At 34.4% G+C, this 20,290-nt stretch overlaps 1 protein-coding gene across 1 annotated transcript; it reads left to right on the forward strand.

Annotated features, from left to right (window-relative positions):
* Positions 1-266: 266 nt before the first annotated feature.
* Positions 267-6,835, forward strand: SLITRK6 (SLIT and NTRK like family member 6). Its single transcript, XM_036301197.1, has 2 exons — positions 267-741; positions 3,117-6,835. Exon 2 carries the CDS (start codon positions 3,141-3,143, stop codon positions 5,649-5,651), a length of 2,511 nt encoding a protein of 836 aa, XP_036157090.1. The 5' UTR covers positions 267-741; positions 3,117-3,140; the 3' UTR covers positions 5,652-6,835.
* Positions 6,836-20,290: the final 13,455 nt, after the last annotated feature.

The following is a 20,290-nucleotide window of genomic DNA, read 5'->3' on the forward strand; positions in this document are numbered from 1 at the left end:
TGTATTATTTAACTTCCTACATAACACAAAATAATCTGAGACATTCAAAATGACATGTCATTATTTTGCATCAACGTTTCCTTGCACTATATTTGGTATGAAAAGGGAGTGGAAAGACCATTTGCAGAAAGAGGAGGAGTTGAGCAGTCCCAAGGTGGAGCTGCCTCCTGTGTCAAATGACACTGGCAGATTAAAGCGCTCTGGTGGGGAAGGGCTTAAAGGCTGAGTCAAAAGCCAAGAAGTCTCTTTATTTACGCCTACCTCCCAGCCCTTGGCAATCTGACTAATAACACACTGAGCTAACAAGAAAGACTAGAAAGGGAGGACAGAGAACATTGCTGCAGCTTGGATCTACAACCTCAGAAAGCGAGAGTGATCAGTCCCAGCTCTGCCAAACATCTTGTTTATTGACTGCGTTCGGCAGCTCACAAATGGTTAACTATATGCAAAAAAAGTCAGCATAGCTGTGAAGTATGCCCTGAATTTTAATTGGGGAAGAAAAGGACAACTGCTTCAGGATGATCTAGCAGGCACTCTGCTAGAAATATTTTCAATGAGATGCTCAGCACTTTGTCTCTGACCAGAGGCTTTCACTTTATAAAGTGATGGGACTTGCCAAAAAGTGATATTTGAGAAGAAAGTGGTTAGTGTTTTCTTTTTAATAAAGAAACTGAATTGACTTTGAACATCTCTTCCAGCTGTGCATTACAGATAACGTCAGGAAGAGTCTCTGCTTTACAGGTAAGATGAATGTTTCCAGGCTTTTGCGATGCCTAGTTTTTCATTATCCTAACGTGATTGAAATGTATATGTTTGCCCTTTTGAAAAAATATAACTTTGCATGAAAGGATATCCAGTTTCATTCTGGCTCATTGGCACAACTAATGCTGTAGCAGATGCCTGTTTTCTCGGAGCAGCAGACATTTAGTCCAACAGCTGGCTGTAGAGAAAGAACAAATAAAATAATATGCCACTGTAATTTTTACAGCATGCAGTTTGCTATTGGACATCAAATATGTGTGCTTTCTGGGAAATAAAGATCACTTCCAAATGCCCCTGTTGAACTTCAAACATAAGCGGAATATTAAAGGATTCTTTGTGTTTTGTATGCTACTTTTATTATTTCCCGACTTAACAGTGTTTTCTAAAAACATGTGAATGGAGATTTTTGAACTCCTTAACATTGAATCAGATATTGTCAATAGAGAATCACTCTTCACATTTGTATGTATTTCCAAAATGATTAGATATTGTTTTCTAGGACAGTTTGAAGAGCATAAAATGCATTTAAGATGAAAAAGGCATGAGATATTTTCATCTGGAAGTTATTTACTCTTTTTTAAAGAAGTTATGCTTGGTAAAATGAATAGTATTCTTTCTTGGGAATCTATGGAGAAGTACTTTTAGTGTTTGTGGAAGCCAATCCACAAGTTAAAACCCCCAACTGCAAACTCCTTGATTCTAAGCACAGTTCTCAGAGCTGTTTAAAATTAAACTATTTTCCTTTGGATATGTTGTCTGCTAACTTTTCCTTTGTATGGAAAGGCTCTATGTTGTTTTGTTTCTTTGGTTACATTTGACCTTTCAGAAACTTCATACTATATATGTTTTCAATAAAACATTGCATTTCTTGGAATAAAAGTTTATTTTCAGGCTTATTGATTGGGATCTGGGATGTTTTATCTGATTGTGAATTTTAATTAGATTCAAAGTTACAATATGCATTCCATCCAGAAAAAAACTAAAGCAGTTACAATTTTGAGAAGTTGACTAGTTTTAAGATGTGGTGTTTGTTTACCTTTCAAGTTGGTTTACATAAATGTAAGGTACAATAGTGAAAGGAAGGGGATACACTTAGATACAATTCAAGTTATGCATTTACCTTGTCACTACTGTCATTCCAGAGTTAGAATCATTATTAAAAATTGCTGTTTCAGATGCATATCTTAAATGTTTTAGGAGCTAGAGTACGTGATGTTGTTATTGAGAACTACCATCATTTATTTAGAAAATTAGAGATATTCTCACATATTTTAGTATAATGCAGTTTGTTTCAGAGTTCATTGTTTGTGACTTTCAGCCTTATAATAAAAGAAATTAACTGCTTAATTATGTGATGACATTCAGTGCCCTAAAGCCGGTTTCAAGACCTCATTAGGAAGTCATTTGCTGGAAGTTTATATGAGGCATTGTTTATTCCTTTATAATAGTCAGAGATGTGTGCTAAAGATCAGTTTTCCTTCTTTAGTTTCATGGTATTAACCTTATTTATAACAGAATTTAAAGTAGCAGAAAATATTCTAAGTCTAGAAATTCAATATAAAGTGTGACTGAAGTGAAATTTGAATGGGCACTCTTAATCCTACATACCTAATATTAGCAGGTTGGTACAAAGTACCCTAGACAGCATGGTTAAAACAAACTTCTTTTTATAATGTTCCAGTTTATTACATGGTCAGAGACATATTTCCTCAATATTTTAAAATAACTAATGAAATTATTAAGTATATTGAGCCCAAATCAAAGCAGGTTAAAGCATAGACACATTATTAGATGCTATATTATGACATCAAGTTCAAAAATATGAATAAAAATATGTATAATGCATGCATACATATATATCTTTTTTTCTATCATTTTAAAATTCTCTATAGTTCTCTGATTTTGCCTAATACCTACATATTTATCTTTTTCTTTAATCCTTTGGCCTCAGATTCATGTACTTTGTGGTTAAAAAAAACATCAAGTTTGTCTTAAATTTACACCATTGCATTATATCAAAAAAGCAGTGGTCCAGTTAGCCAACACCCCTGTCATCTGTAGAAATGCAATTCATTTGGCAGATGTGAACACAACTGGTGATATAATATTTTAAATTCTCCTTCACTTACATTTTATAATTTGATCACAATGTAAGTTAAAAGTAAATTAACACACATCTGCCATCACATTAGGAAAAAGTAAAAGGACAGTGTCGATGCAGCAAAGTATTTGCATTTTCACAGTAAGCAATGTTTTTCTTTGTAGAGGAAAACCTATCTTTTTGAAAATGTCAGATTCTTCTCCTCCCTGCTCCTGCCCACTAAACCCCATTGTTATTACATTTTATTTTGCAGAATTAGATCCCATCACATGACAACATGAAGCTGTGGATTCATCTCTTATATTCATCTCTCCTTGCCTATATGTCTTCACAGTCCCAGTCTACAGGGTCCTCGGTCAGAGGTTCTTGTGATTCTCTTTGCAATTGTGAGGAAAAAGATGGCACAATTTTAATAAACTGTGAAGAAAAAGGTATCAAGACGCTATCTCAAATAAGTGTGCCACCATCACGACCTTTCCACTTAAGTTTATTAAATAATGGCTTGACAATGCTTCACACAAATGACTTTTCTGGGCTTAGGAATGCTGTCTCAATACACCTTGGATTTAACAACATTGCAGATATTGAGAGTGGTGCATTTAATGGCCTTGACCTTCTAAAGCAACTCCATATCAACCACAATTCTTTAGAAATTCTTAAAGAGGACACCTTCCATGGACTGGAAAATCTGGAGTTCCTACAAGCAGATAACAACTTTATTACAGTGATCGAACCAAGTGCCTTTAGCAAGCTCAACAGGCTTAAAGTGTTAATTTTAAATGACAATGCTATTGAGAGTCTCCCTGCAAACATATTTCGATTTGTTCCTTTAACCCATCTAGATCTTCGTGGAAATCAGTTGCAGACATTGCCTTATGTTGGTTTTTTAGAACACATCGGCAGAATATTAGATCTCCAGTTGGAGGACAACAAATGGGCCTGCAATTGTGACTTACTGCAGCTGAAAATTTGGTTGGAAAACATGCCCCCACAGTCTATAATTGGTGATGTTGTGTGCAACAGCCCTCCAGTGTTCAAAGGAAGCATACTAAGCCGACTGAAAAAGGAATCAATTTGCCCCACTCCACCAGTGTATGAAGAACATGAGGACCCTTCAGGATCATTACATCTGGCAGTAACATCTTCAATAAGTGATGGCCGCATGTTAATCAAGACCACATCCCCTTTAAAACCACCCACCAAAGCACCGGGTTTGATACCGTATATTACAAAGCCATCCACTCAGCTTCCAGGACCCTACTGTCCTATTCCTTGTAACTGCAAAGTACTATCCCCATCAGGACTTCTAATACACTGTCAAGAACGCAATATTGAGAGTATATCAGATCTAAAACCTCCTCCACAAGATCCTAGAAAGCTTATTTTAGCGGGGAATATTATTCATACATTAATGAAGTCTGATCTAGTGGAATATGGCACTCTGGAAATGCTTCATTTGGGAAACAATCACATTGAGGTTCTTGAAGAAGGATCATTTATGAATCTAACAAGACTACAGAAGCTCTATTTAAATGGTAACCATCTGACCAAATTAAGTAGAGCCATGTTCCTTGGTCTTCACAATCTTGAGTACTTATATCTTGAATATAATGCAATTAAGGAAATATTACCAGAAACCTTTAGCCCAATGCCTAAACTTAGAGTCCTGTATTTAAATAACAATCTGTTACAAGTTTTACCACCACATATATTTTCAGATGTTCCGCTAACAAGGATAAATCTTAAAACGAACCACTTTACTCATCTCCCTGTAAGTAATATCTTGGATGACCTTGATTTACTGGTCCAGATTGACCTTGAAGACAACCCCTGGGATTGCTCCTGTGACCTTGTTGGGTTGCAGCAATGGATACAAAAGTTAAGTAAGAACACAGTGACGGATGACATCCTTTGCACGTCTCCAGAGCACCTCGCCAAGAAGGAATTAAAAGCATTAAATAGTGAACTTCTTTGCCCAGGTTTGGTCAATAACCCATCCCCGCCAACTCAGACTAGTTATGTAATTGTCAGTACTCCTACAGCCGATACTATTTTAAGATCGCTTACCGATGCTGTACCACTATCTGTTTTAATATTAGGACTGCTGATTGTGTTCATAACTATTGTGTTCTGCGCTGCAGGGATAGTGGTTCTTGTTCTCCACCGCAGGAGAAGATACAAAAAGAAACAAGCAGACGAGCAGATCAGAGACAGCAGTCCCGTACATCTTCAATATAGTATGTATGGCCATAAAACAACTCACCACACCACTGAAAGACCCACTGCATCACTCTATGAACCGCACATCGTGAGCCCCATGGTTCATGTCTACAGAAGTCCATCCTTTGGTCCAAAGCATTTGGAAGCGGAAGAAGAAAAGAATGAGAAAGAGGGAAGTGATGCAAAACATCTCCAAAGAAGTCTTCTAGAACGGGAAAACCATTCACCACTCACAGGGTCAAATACGAAGTACAGAACCACGGACCAATCGACTGAATTTTTATCCTTCCAAGATGCCAGTTCATTATATAGGAACATATTAGAGAAGGAAAGAGAACTTCAGCAACTGGGAATCACGGAATACCTAAAGAAAAACATTGCTCAACTCAAGCCCGATATGGAGGTACATTATCCGGGAGCCCACGAAGAGTTAAAATTAATGGAGACGTTAATGTACTCAAGGCCAAGGAAGGTATTAGTGGAACAGACTAAAAATGAATATTTTGAGCTCAAAGCTAACTTACATGCTGAACCTGACTACTTAGAAGTCCTGGAGCAGCAAACATAGATGGAGAGTTTGAAGGCTTTTTCAGAAATGCTGTGATTCTGTCTTACGTCGAAATCTTGTAAAATAAAGTGCCTTACATGAGTGTGTCATCAGTCAGTACAGCAGTATTTCTATGGGAAAAAAAGAAAGAAACTCAGGGATCAATGGGAGAAGCCATTGCATTGTCTTTTGGTAATTTTGTCTGTCCCCAACAAAATAAATCCTTGCATGTAAATCATTCAAGGATGATAGTAATATTTCTCCACATACTTTAAAGTGTTTCACAGAAGTCCTCTTACTCATCTAAAAGAATTGACTATTTGAGTAACCACATTTTTCTTGAATTACTTTACATGTGGATTGAAGAGAATTGGATTTTGTCATTTTAAAATTATACCTGTATATGTAGTTATAATATGTAAGGAATATATTGTTTATATAACCAGTATAGGTACTGAACAAATGTACATTGTCAAATGCATCTGATTTTATTACAGTAAAGGCAAAAGGAACTGGATCTTTAAAGTTACAAATAGTAATAGGTAAAAAAAATATAGAGGATCAAATTATATGGGCTATGAGTGAGCCAATTTGCAGATTTAAAAAAAAATGCCCTGAATATGCTTTCTGAATTTAAAATTAAGAATGATTAGTATTACAGGTGGAATGAATAAGCAAACTTTTTGGGTTTTCTGCACACCCTGTGTGGACAATCTTACCGTAAATGCTGCTGTGAGCTAAGGTATGTCATTTGTGCTCAAAGTTTAATTCTTATTCTTGGAATAATTTTAAAATGCTACTGATATTCAACTGTAAATATGATTAGTGCATATATGAAGTTTAGTTTCCTTTATAGCATTGATCCTTTGTAAATTTGAATGACCATGATAGAAATATGTTTCTTGTGGCAAGTAATTCACAGGCGTAAAACAAATAGGAAAATGTGTAATTATATTTTTATTGATGTATAATGATAGTTGCCATAAATTAGTTGCAAAAGGCACTTCTGAAGGTAAGTGGTTTAAGTTGCCTCAAGAGTGGCACAATGTAGCTTTATTTTACAAGAAAGTATAGCTAGATTTCTATGAACTATTTATTCTGTACAGTTTTGTATATTTTTGGTTCACAAAGGTAATTATTCTTGGGTGCCTTTTAAGAAAATTAAAAATACTGCTCACTACAATAAAACTAAAATGGAAACCCTCTTTTTAAATGTACTTTCTTCAATTAATCTGATCTGTAATCCAATCAAGTCAGGATTAACACATACACTCACATACACATATGCACACATACAAATGCAAAATGAGATTTCTGCTTGTTGTCATCCACACAGAATCATCTTGTTCACCATCTGTAAAAAGGCCATTCAATGTCTAGGTGTGACTGACACAGAGCTAAACTTAAAGCCTGACCAGTAGTTCTCCTTTTCCAGCCAACCATGTGCCCACTCACCACAAATGGAAATTATTTATTTTTCTTCTTTGTGATTATACAATCAACCATGCAGCAGATTTTCACAAAGCAAAATGGGGTTAGTCAAGGTAACCTAGTTTATTTTTTGAACACCAGGCAAATCCATGAACAAGGTTAGGAAAGAACCTATTTCCTATTAGGAAGAAATTTCTCTATTTTAGTTAGCTCTATTTTATTTTATTTTATTTTTATTTTTTTATATATATTTTATTGATTTTTTATAGAGAGGAAGGGATAGGGATAGAGAGTTAGAAACATCGATGAGAGAGAAACATCGGTCAGCTGCCTCCTGCACACTCCCCAATGGGGATGTGCCCGCAACCAAGGTACATGCCCTTGACCGGAATCGAACCTGGGACCCTTGAGTCCGCAGGCCGACGCTCTATCTGCTGAGCCAAACCAGTTAGGGCAGTTAGCTCTATTTTAGTGATTCCTGAATGTTTTATTAAATGGTTTGATTTTCAACACTTAACTATCTTCTCTAATAGGAGAACATATTATTTCTTTGATTTTGACTGAGAGTTCCTGTTGATGAAAAAAATCAGTAGGGGCCTTTGCTGCATGGTGTGAAGACTAAGTAGAAATCTATTGTTATCATATCACTAAGGTTTTCTTTTATTTTTATATATTCATTTATTTTTTAAAAATATTTATTGTTGAAAGAATTACATAGGTCCTCTTTTTCCCTCATTACCTCTTCCTGGCCGTTCCCGTTCCAGCCCCCTCCTGGCCCTCACCAGCCCATTTTCTGTATCCATGGGTTATGCATATATGCATACAAGTTCATTGGTTGATCTCTTCCCAGCTACCCTCCCGTGCCTTCTCTCTGAGGTTCAACAGTCTGTTCATCCTTCTGTGTCTCTGGGTCTATTTTTATCATCAGTTTATTTGGTTCATTAGATCCCACATATGAGTGAAATCATGTGGTACTTATCCTTCTCTGACTGGCTTATTTCATGCAGCATAATATTCTCCAGGTCCATCCATGCTGTTGCAAATGGTAAGAGATCTTTCTTTTTTATTGTCGCTCAGTATTCCATTGTGTAAATGTGCCATACTTTTTTTTATCTACTTATCTGCTGATGGGCACTTAGGCTGTTTCCAGATCTTAGCTATGGTGAATTGTGCTGCTATGAACATAGGGGTGCATATATCCTTTCTGATTGCTGTTTCTGGCTTCTTAGGGTATATTCCTAGAAGTGGAATTACTGGGTCAAATGGGAGTTCCATTTTTAATTTTTTGAGGAAACTCCATACTGTTCTCCACAGTGGCTGCACCAGTCTGCATTCCCACCAGCAGTGTACTATGGTTCTTTTTTATCCACAACCTCACCAACACTTGTTGTTTGTTGATTTGTTGATGATAGTAAGGTTTTCTTTTAAATCATTGAATTGTTAATAGCAAACAATCAAGAATTATGTGTTAAAAGGCTCATTGTAAACCTAAATTTCTCCGTTAGTTTACAAAGTTGGAAAGGACAATGGTGAGAATTCTATTTGTAAGTAAAACGAAGGGGACATCTGTGTGCATATGGAATGCTAGCTGTATTATCCACTAAAAATATTCAGCACAGTAGAAATAATAAACCTTCTAAAGCATGATTTTTAAAGTTACATTTTAAAGAGAAAAACAAAGCAAGGGCAACATTCATGTTATTGCACTTCTACTCAGAGTATCTGCCAATATTTTCTGATTCCAATCAAGTGCATAAAGGTATTAGAAAGACTTAAGGAATTTCCATGCCTGGAGGATGCTTGGAAGGACTCCATGAGTGCAGACAGAGACATGTCCTCAAGAACATTCTTCTCTTTTGAGTGGGAAAAAGTTACAAAAAATCTTTATTCATTGTCAATTGCCTGAAGTAGTAATGTTCATTCTTCAACTCATAATTAAGACAGAACAAAGTTGTTTATAAAGTCATGTAAGTATGTCCCCCAAATTAAATACATCCCCAAGATTAAAAGCCTGTGGGAGTCATGTTTTATAATGATGAAAAAATCATTAGTTTCCAAAGGGTAAGATATTTTAAAGACTTAAAAGATTCATTCATGGTGGCAACTTTCCTATGTGATTTGGTGCACTATAAGCAGTTGAGAGTTGAGAAAGCTAGTGTATCATATTCCCCGTTTGATTATTTACCTAAATAGTCAATGTGGTCTGTTTCTGTAATCAATGGATAGATAGAGAGCCCCAAGTCATAATTCAGTATCCTCAACCTTATTTACACATTTGGACATTCTAAAAGTAAATTAGACTTTTAATTATCCTACATTTTCCTTGATTTAAGCAGACATTATAATTTGCTCATTGCACATCAGTGCAAGTTCTCATTTATGTCACAATCTTGAATTTTAAATAGGGATACAAGTGTATAATCATACTAGATTAAATTTATTAATTCTGTCAATCTGTTAGACATAGATTGTGCTAATCCCAATTTAATAAAACTTTTTCACTAAATTAACATAAAGTAGCTACTGTACATTTATGAAAGTATTCTTTAGATATCTTCCATTGATTTCCATACTGGGATATAATTTTTACAATCTTATAAGAAAGGATTATATCAATGATGACTGTTGTTCCTCTTGAACTAATCTCATATCACGGAGGAGAGAAGGTGTGTTTTTCTCTGCTCTAATATTATAAACTAGAGTCCCGGTGCATGAATTCATGCATGGGTGTGGTCCCTCGGCCTGGCCAGCAATAGGGATCCATTGGGCCAGGCCAGCCAGGGGGAGGGGCTGCGGGAGGTTGGCCAATGGGCTACCAGGGGAGAGGCCGCAGGAGGTTGGCCAGCCGTGGGATTTTCGCTGTGGGAGCGCACTGATCATCAGTGGGCAGCTCCTGCATTGAGGTCAGTGTGCCTTATAGCGACTGGTTGACAGGTCATTCTGGTCGTTCCAGTCATTCCAGTCCTTTGGTCACTTAGGCTTTTATACATATAGATAGTAAGTAAATTGAAGTACCATCTAATTGACATTTAAGTTGTGTTGATGTGTTTACCCAATTAATTTAAAAAGCTTAATCTTTGATCTAGGATTAAAGAATGTGATTTGAGTATTCCCTTGTTATTAAAATGCAACTTTTAAAAATGATGGTATATATCTATATCTATCTATATCTAAAGGGTGTCCCAAAATTCACGCAAGAAGTAATTTTAACAGAAAACACAGGTTTATAATTAAAAATTGTAACTTCTTTATTGATTCATAAAGTACACAGTATAGGGTTATGTATGGAATAGAACTCTTTTGTTGAAATTTTCCATGACAGTTTTGCATAAATGTGGCTGATTTTTGATGAGGCACATTTTCATCTTGATGGCTTGGTTAATCGACAAAATTGTCACATTTGAGGTTCATAATATCCACGAGTGATTGTTGAGAAACAAATGCATCCACAATGTGTCACTGTTTGGTGCAGATTTGGGGCTGGAGGCATCATTGGATCATTCTTCTTCGAAAATGTGGCTGCTCAGGCAATAACAAAAGAGTGCGTATGTGCCAGCAAAGCCGTGGAAGCCATTTACCTGATATGTTATTCCATACATAACCCTATACGATATACTTTATGAATCAATAAAAAATTTACAATTTTTAATTATAAACCTATGTTATCTATCAAAATTACTTCTTGCATGAATTTTGGGATAGCCTTTATATCTCTATCTCTATCTCTATCTCTATCTCTATCGCTATCTATCTCTATCTATCTATATCTATATATCACTTATCTATCATCTATCTATCTATCTATCTATCTATCTATCATCTACCATTTATATATTTGGAGAATGCCCAAATAAATAAATAGACATGTTTTTGTAGGGGGAGAACTAATAAAAATGAGATGAATAGCTGATTATAGTCTCAATATAATGCAATTTATTTTGTATTACTTATTTTTCTTAAATAACTAATAGTTGTATAATCAAAGTCACTCTTAAAAGAAGAGAAATACTACTAACTTGCAGCATTGTTGGACAAAAATTATTATTTTTTAAATAGAAACAAACACATAAATAAATATCCAAAGAAAGCTTCTCAAAGTACACCAAGTATAAGACTTACTACAAAATTCTCATCAGAGACTGTTCTATACATAGAAAATGATTCATGTTCATAAAATTGCTGACTATTTGAGAAGTTTGGATCTACTGCTAATTGATAAATGATTTTACAATTAATTTGAGAATTCCTTTCTATTTCTTTTTCCTGAGTACTTTTATCATACAGGCACAGTGACTGCAGTTTTCTTCTTGAGAAGATGGGGTAACATAATAAGATACACTTTTATGATAGTAAAAGAGACAAGTACAACTACTTCTCAGTGGAGTAATCCTATATGTGAGCAGACATATTAAGAATGATCCATTCAGTGGGGAATGGACAAACAATTAAAATATTACTTTTGCCTTTTCAATTCCATACATCCTGAAACAATATTACCTGAGGTTTATAATCATAACAGTGTCTCACATAAAAAAATAAGATGAATATCATTGAATTATAAGGTGAATATATTATTAAAATTATATTGTTTAACAAATTTTTGTCTCGTATAAAAATGAACACCATTACCTGTTTTATAAAACACAACTAATATTTTTTTCAGTGTATTATCAAATGCTAGTCTGTGGAATATTATCCAAATCTTATAACTTATAACTAAAGAAAGCAACAACCCTAAACTTTTATATTCTAGCACTAGTGGTGAGCTGTAAATCTGAAAGAATGTTTTCTACATTTTTAGTAATAACAAAATTTTCTATCAATGGCACTAGAAGGTTGAACTATTTAGTTTTTTAAAAAGATTAATTTATATTGGTTACATATATCTATTCTTATGTATGTGTAACATAGAGGAGACTGCCAAGAGTAAAATTCTCCTCTAGCTGCTTTGAAAACATAATAAAATAGACAAATACTCTTCTGTTAGTAAAATCTTTCAGTGGATTAGTGAATGAAGAAGGGAGACAAACAAACAAAAATTCACATCACACATACACATAAACATTCATGTATTTTTAATTAAAATTATTTAAAATTGTAGATTTTTAATAAAAGTACTTTTGTTTTAGAATTTTAAAAGAAGTCAAATCTGATCTTTCACAAACAACTTTTTGCTTCTTACATCTTTTAGGTTCTACCAGTACTAAATTGATTATCTGGGAATGATTAAGGCATTTTTCTCATTATTAGACTTGTGTAAAATTTCTTGGCATTTAATTATCATATCATCATATTTGGTGCTATGGAGGTCTTGAACAGATGTTATATACAAAGCGAATCATTTTGTTGCCAAAAAACTCTCTCAACTTTAAATTCATGGTGTTATCAATGACGGAATCACAGTTAGTGAATGCATGTGAAATGTTTTTCCATCCAATTAGTTGGTGTTGTGAGCAATCCAAAGACACATAAGCCCCTGTTACAATGTGTTTATGATTCATACTGTCAAAAGTTAATATAGCAATGCATGGTAGAATAGGAAAGTAAGTGATAGAGTTCAGAGGAGTCATGGTTCTGGAAGAATAAGATCAGCTTAAATGTTACATTTGCTTTCATCAAATAAGACTTTCATAGACAAATTTCAGCCCATTTCTAGCATTCTGAAGTACTTTGGCTTAGAAAGTATTTATTTGAAAATGCCTGTATTATAGTACAGCAAACACAATACAAGATACCAGCACATTGTAAACTTCTAGAGTTTATCAATTCTAATGTTCTCTTTTTACAAATAAAGGAGTTAAGAGTTTTGCTTTACGTTATATAATTAGTAAGAGTAACAAAGCCAGAATTTGGAACCCTGCTTGGTTATAAAAATGTATGTCTTGCTGTTACACATACTTTATTTCTGTGTTTAGGTAGGACACTCTGCTTTTACTATTTCTTTGAAAAAAATTAGACATTTAAGTTACTTTACATTGGATTACATAATTCTAGCTTACTCAAAATTACATATAAGACATTTTAGATACAGCTAGAAAAAATGTTGAGTGGCAGTGGATTGAATAATATATACATATAGCAGACAAAACTCCATATTTTTCAAACATAATTTATTAAGAATGTAATTACTATTCTATTTCAAAGAAACATTGACAAAGAAAATACAATACAATTATTTCTCATGATATTGCATTTATTTCACACTTCTTGTATAATCAATACATAATTTAAGAATTGTTAGAATTAACATACATATAGTTTGTGGTATCAGATATTTTTATTATTACACTTTTTAAGACCTCTACCTAAAGTGACTTTATAGTTGCTTTTAAGCTAAAATTAAGATCATTATTTTACTGACTATATCATTTTAATCCTAAAAAGACAGTATTGTAAAGTGAGCAATATTTTCCTTTTTAAATAAACTTTATTTTTAGAATAGTTTTAGGTTCACAGCAAAATTGGCCAGAAGATAGAGTCCCCATATATCTGCTGGCCCTAAGAAGTGATAGTGAAGCCTCCTTCACTATCAATATCCCCCACTAGAGTGGTACATTTATTACAATTGATTAACTTCTATTAACACATATTATCATCATAAGTTCATAGTTTACATTAGGACCCACTGTGGATGCTGTAGATTTTGTGGGTTTTGACAAATGTATAATTATATGTATTCACCATGGCAGTATTAGTATACAGCATATTTTCACTCCATTAAAATCCTCTGCACTTTGTCTACTCATTCCTCCTTGGCAAACACGGATTTAAAAAAACAAACACATTTTTATTGATTTCAGAGTAGAAGGGAGAGGGAGAGAGAGGTAGAAACAACGATGAAAGAGAATCATTGATCAGCTGCCTCCTGCACTGCCCCCACACTGCCTCCCACTGGGGATCAAGCCCAGAAACCCAGGCATGTGCCCTGACTGGGAATCTAACCGTGACCTTTTAGTTTGTATGTTGATGCTTGACCATGGAGCAACCATGGGCTACTGCTGATTTTTTTTAACTGTATCCATTATTTTTCCTTTTCCAGAATGTCATGTAGTTGAAATATACAGTACATAGCTTCTTCGGATTGGCTTCTTTCACTTAGTAATAAGTATTTAAAGTTCATCCATGCCTGTCCATGACTCAATAGTTCATTTGTTTTTTATCACTGAATAATATTTTATCACCTGGCTGTACCACAGTTTATTTATCCATTTGTCTATTGAAGAACATTATGGTTGCTTCTAAGTTTTGGCAATTATGAATAAAGCTGCTATAAATATTTGAGTGCAAGTTTTTATGTGGATATACATTTTCAACTTATATGCTTTCAAGGAGAAAAATGAATGAATCATATGTTAAGATTTATTTAGTTCTGTAAGATACTGCCAAACTATCTTCCAAAGTGGCTGTACTATTTTACATTTTCCCACCTGCAATGAAAGGAATTTCCTGTTGCTCCACATCCTTGTCAAATAAGCATCTTTTCCTGTGCTTATTTGGCTTACTGTTTAATCAGATTATTTGTTACCTTACTGCTGAGTTCTTTGTATATTTTGGATAATATTCCTTATCAGATATGTCTTTATAAACATTTTCTCCTAGTCTATGGATTATCTCTCATTTTCTCAACAGTGTATTTCACAGAGAAGCTTTTAATTTAATAAACTTCAGTTTATCAATTATTTCTTTTATGAATCATATTTTTGCTGCTATATATAGTCATTGCAATGACCAAGTTCATCTAGATTTTCTCTAATGTTATCTTCTAGCATTGTATAACTTTGCACATTATATTTAAGCCTATGGTCCACATTCAGTTAGGTTGTGTGAAGGAGGTAAGGTCTAAATATAGTATATTTATATTTCTGTATGTAGATATATTTTTGCTTAAAAGGCAATATGATAAAATTGTAAAATATTACAACCAACTTAAATATTGAGTATTTATTCATAATCCTCAGGGCTTCTCCACCTCAACCTGCTCTTGAAGGGCGATCGGGGCTGGCAGCCACCACTAGCACCCACTGTTGGTGCCCCGTGCCAGTCTCAATCACTTTGTGCTATCAGCAGGTGCATGCAGGCCTGATGCCATCAGTGTGTGGGAGGGGGGGTGGCAGGAGCTGGGCTGCCAGGAGAGAGGCGACTGGAGGCTGTGGTGGGAGGGGCTGGGCAGGGGCACAGAGGATGGGCCGAGACCCGCCCTGTGCCCACTGCAGCCTCATGGCTCACAGTTCCTTTCAAGGTGCATGAATTTGTGCACTGGGCCCCTAGTATTGTTATGATTTTAAATGTGTTTGTTTAGCTTCTGGTCATGACTTAAACCTATCATCGTTATATATAGTAACCTTTGCAATTTGGGAGGTCTGAGGTCTCCATATGTTTATTTATACTTTATTTAATTTCCAAAAAGTATTTATTAAGAAACCTGTGTATTTCAGACACAAGTAAAGTGTTTCAGTGATGACTCTTTATTATCTGAACACAAACTTGCAATATTATGTTAATTACATATATAAGAACAAAGGAATAAATTTGATAATTTTAAAATTTGATCAATGTAGTTTGCTTTATAACAAAAAGCTTGTTTTTTTGTTTGTATCATGTATTTCCTCAATTCTCTGAATTTTTAACTCAGATGTCTGCACCCTTTTTATACAGAAATACATCCATAAAGACTACTCTAGGCAACACTCATAAATCATCACTAAGAAGGAGATATGTTTTCTCAAAATGCCACTCATCATGCATACAAACAGTCACAGATTTATTCTGTCTTTTATACTGTGGCTTGGCACACAATGGCATGCAAGTCATGCATACACAGGTGCTGGTTATAAGGGTATGCAGGTCAATCTCCACCTCCACAGTTCTCACCCACACTCTGTGAAAATAGACTCTCTACTACTTTAAAAGCCTGTTTCCACTCATCTGCCTTTGAAGATACAGAAATGCTAAAATGGATCTGCTTACTCTGCCATGGAAGATTCAGCAATCCTTGTGGAACAATTCCTCCTAAGTAGTATTAAAACAAAGGAAAATGGAAAAGGGAAAGTTAATAGAGATTAATAGGTAAAAAGTTATAATCAGAAGATGAGAAGATGGAGGTTTAATTAATAAATAAAGATGGCCTCTTATTATCTGCTTCTTGTATTCTTGACTCTTTTCCATCCTCGGTGCTCACTACCCCACCTTCACCCATCATATTGTCATTAACCGTCTATAGCCCAATGCTGGCCAGAGCTCCACATGAATCATCCTCCGTGGAACTTGGGTAATGAATTTCACTCTTTCCATTTTCTCTCTAAGTGGATTAATCTTTCTCTCAGCAATGCTGTTATCATTTCAAAACAAAACAAAACAAAACAAAGTTGTCTTGGTCATAGCCACATTAAGCTGTTGTACAAGGTTTATCAATTGAAAACCCATACAAAACTTTAATACATGGAATGTAATATAAAATAATTGAGCAGCATTTCAAGAGGATAAAAAAGATACTTCAGAAACAGCAAGCCATAGCCTGGCTTATATAAATTCAATTTTTTTAAGAAGCATGTGCCTGCACAGCCTCAATGGTTTAAAGAAACTTGGTTCACCAAAGCTCGAAAACTTTCTGAAATCTGCTCTTATACTTTACTGTATCAACGACTTTTTAACCAATGTACTATTTGTTGCTAACATCTATAAACTAAACTAATTCCTTCTGTAAATGTAATCCAATACATTCAATAACTTTATTCACTATTCCTACCTAAACTGTTCTATAATTATAAAATGATAGTGCTGGCTATATTAGTGAATAGTTATTCCAAGAACAAGTCTAGTGTAAATAATTTCTCTCCATACAGCTATGATAATGTGATTGATATTGGATCTTATGGAAAGAAACCTGCTTCAGGGCAAGAGCAAAACTGGTTCCAAGTTATCTACTATGTGACCTTGAACAACTTATTTAAACTATATGAGTCACAGTTCCTTCATAAAGGGAGTAACTTAACTTTCAGAGTTGATTTTATGGTTTATTAACATATATAAAATAAATCCCTCTGCTTGTACATTTCATGAAAGTTTAGAGGTAGCATTGTTTTGTAGTAGTGGAAAAGAGAAGCGAGTTGGGTAAATTTAGCATAAATTCTCTGAATTTCATATCTTTTGCTTATAAAATAAAAAAATAATTTTCTGTAAATGTAGTAATTTGTTAATGAATTTCTTGAAATAAACCTATTAACACTATTGCCTGAATTTTAACTGGTTACTGTCAAATATAGGAACTCTTCAATTGCCAGCTATGATTCTACAAATGCATATAATGTTGTTATTTTTATTGTGACATCATTTAAATTTCTAAGGTACTTTTCAACAACCACAACAAAATACTCTAGGTCTGATTTTTCTAATCTTATACGCAAACAAAAAGTTTAAGTGCATGTTTATTTCTATTAAATATCAGATAAGTTGCTGAACTTATAAATCAACTGAAACCAAGACTTTTCATTTGAGAGTCAGATCACCCTTAAGGTATCTACTAGTCTATAATAATAAAAGCATAATATGCTAACTAGACTGGATGACCTTCCAGACAAAGCTGGGGCTGCGAGGGAAGCCTGGGTCCTGGTTCCTGCTGTTGGCCAGAGGGAAGCCTGGGTCCCGGGTGCCAGAGTGAAGCCGAAGCCAGCAGCTGGGGGAAGGAAGGCCTACTCTTGCAAGAATTTTGTGCATTGGGCCTCTAGTATATAATAAAAGCCTAAGTGATGGTTTCAGCGGAACGACCAGAATGACCAGTTGCTATGATGTGCACTGACATTCAGTGCGCTCCCACAGGGGAAGTGCCCCTCAGCCAGAAGCCAGGCTCATGGCTGGTGAGTGCAGCAGTGATAGCGGAAGTCTCTCCTGCCTCTGCAGCAGCGCTAAGGAGCAGTGAGCCAAATGGTAGGGAGCAGCTAGCAGGAGGGTGGTAAGGAGCAAGGGTTCTCGGATTGCGAGAGGGATGTCTGACTGCCGGCTTAGACCCACATGCTGGGAGCAGGCCTAAGCCGGCAGGCAGACATCCCCTGAGGGGTCCCAGACTGTGAGAAGGCACAGGTTGGGCTGAGGGACACACCCCCTGTGCATGAATTTCATGTACTGGGCCTCTAGTTCAATATAACAAGGCTAAGGGGACATTCTATAATTACCTGCAAAAAATCTGAAAAGAATGTGCTGTCTAATAATTAGATTTCCTAATATGTAACTGACAGAATGCTCTTCTTTGCTGGAGATATTCAACCAAACACTGGTAAACAATAGGACAAAACTACTATTGCAGTATCTCCCTCTCTCTCTCTCTCTTTTTTTAATTGCAGTATCTCTTGAATTGGTGGTAGAAATTTGAATATGTTCTACAGTCCCTTTTATTTCTGAGTTTAAAAAAATATGACCAATAATCTTATTATGACATTTGGTTTTATTACATGTTGTCTGAAGAACTTTCTGCATATTAGGCACTGACTCTTTGTCAGTGAATATCAAATTTTTGTTCATACTGCAAGCTGGTGCTCTAATTTTTGTATAATATTGGAATATTCCCTCTTTTGATAAGAGTTGTACTATCCCTTCAGTACCAATGGATATGTTTGAAAGAACATGTAGCAGGACATCTTATCACTCTTCTGTGTATTAGCAATTGCATTTGTATTAGATGAAAAAAAAAGAGCTTTGGATGCAAAACCATCCTGTAATTATCCTTTGAATAGTTTGAGAATAAAACAGTGATGTGTGTGATGTGTCATCAGTTTTTACATTCATTTTATGCATTATTCTCAAACATTTTTTTGGTTTTACTACATTTAAAAATTGATCTCTGGATTATGAATTGATAAATTATGTTTATATATAATATTTCTTATTACCAGTAATAACAGCAGCTAACATTTTTGACTCTTACTTTATTACAGGTACTATTTTAAGGACTTATGTGTGTTAAGTGATTTAATCCATACAATTATGCTTTGAGTTAAGAAATTAGTAGAACCATTTTGCAGATGAGAAAATGGAGAGACAAACTATTTCATGGTAGATCCTGGGTTCCATATGAGGTTTTCTGGGCTCAAGAATTTATGTTCTTAATCAAAACAGTTTACTACCTCTTAATAATAATAATAATAATAATAATAATAATAATAATAATTAGTAAAAAGTAAAAATAATACAACTCTTTTTCAGAAAGAAATCTTAGATCAATTATGTAATTGCCCCCCAAACCACTCAGAACAATAAAAACCATGTAGAAAATAGTTAAATATATTTTATTGTCACTTTATTTCCATATCCCTACCATAACAAGCCAACATTTTATTATATATAAATACATAAGCATATATGTATATATATATATGTTTACATGTATGCCCCACTCTGCTAAATAATTTATATACAATTTTAAATAAAATTATTTTTATCATTTGAAGACATATTTGTATGAATCTTACAGTGTATTGAATAGTGCCCTTCAAATTCATGTCCATCCAGAACATCAGAATTTTATTTTTAGGAATAAGATCTTTGCATAGGTAACTGGTTGATTTCATACCAAATTAAGGTATGTCCTAAATCTAGGGACTACTTTCCATATAATAAGGGTATGCATAGACACACAGTGGTACAGAGGGAAAACACCATGGGACTAGAAAGCCAAAAAATGGAGCGATGCATCTACTACCCAAGAAACCAAAGATTGATGGCAACTAGCAGAAGTTTGAAGAGACTAGGAAGGATTCACTTTAATAATATGAATAAAGCATAATATTTGTGGATCATTAAAACATCAAATATTATTTTTGTAAATTTTAGGGTTTAAAATTAATTTCTTTTAAAGATTAGTTTTAAGTCTTGCTTGTATTATTATCTTTCTATGAAACATTAAGTTTTAGATACATTGGAAGTATATAAGCAGAAAATAATCTGAGTGTAGAAAATAGAAAAAAATAGTTATTTTCTATTGCAGTGTTTATTGCTATAGAACACTGGAGGATGATTTAAAGAACTAGAGATGATTTTTAAAATGAAATTGTTAAACTACAAAATTTCTTAATTTATCATCTGATATTCGATTGTGTACATTTTTTAAAATAGCATACATTTTTTTTTAAATGAAATTCTCTACCACATCATCAGTGGAATTTAGTATTAAACATCTATTTCTCTATGCAGCATATAGATGTTTACATAGTGACATAGAAATTAAGTAAAAATACACA

The sequence above is a fragment of the Myotis myotis genome, unplaced genomic scaffold (genome assembly GCF_014108235.1).
Source record: "Myotis myotis isolate mMyoMyo1 unplaced genomic scaffold, mMyoMyo1.p scaffold_m19_p_3, whole genome shotgun sequence".
NCBI lineage: Eukaryota > Metazoa > Chordata > Mammalia > Chiroptera > Vespertilionidae > Myotis > Myotis myotis.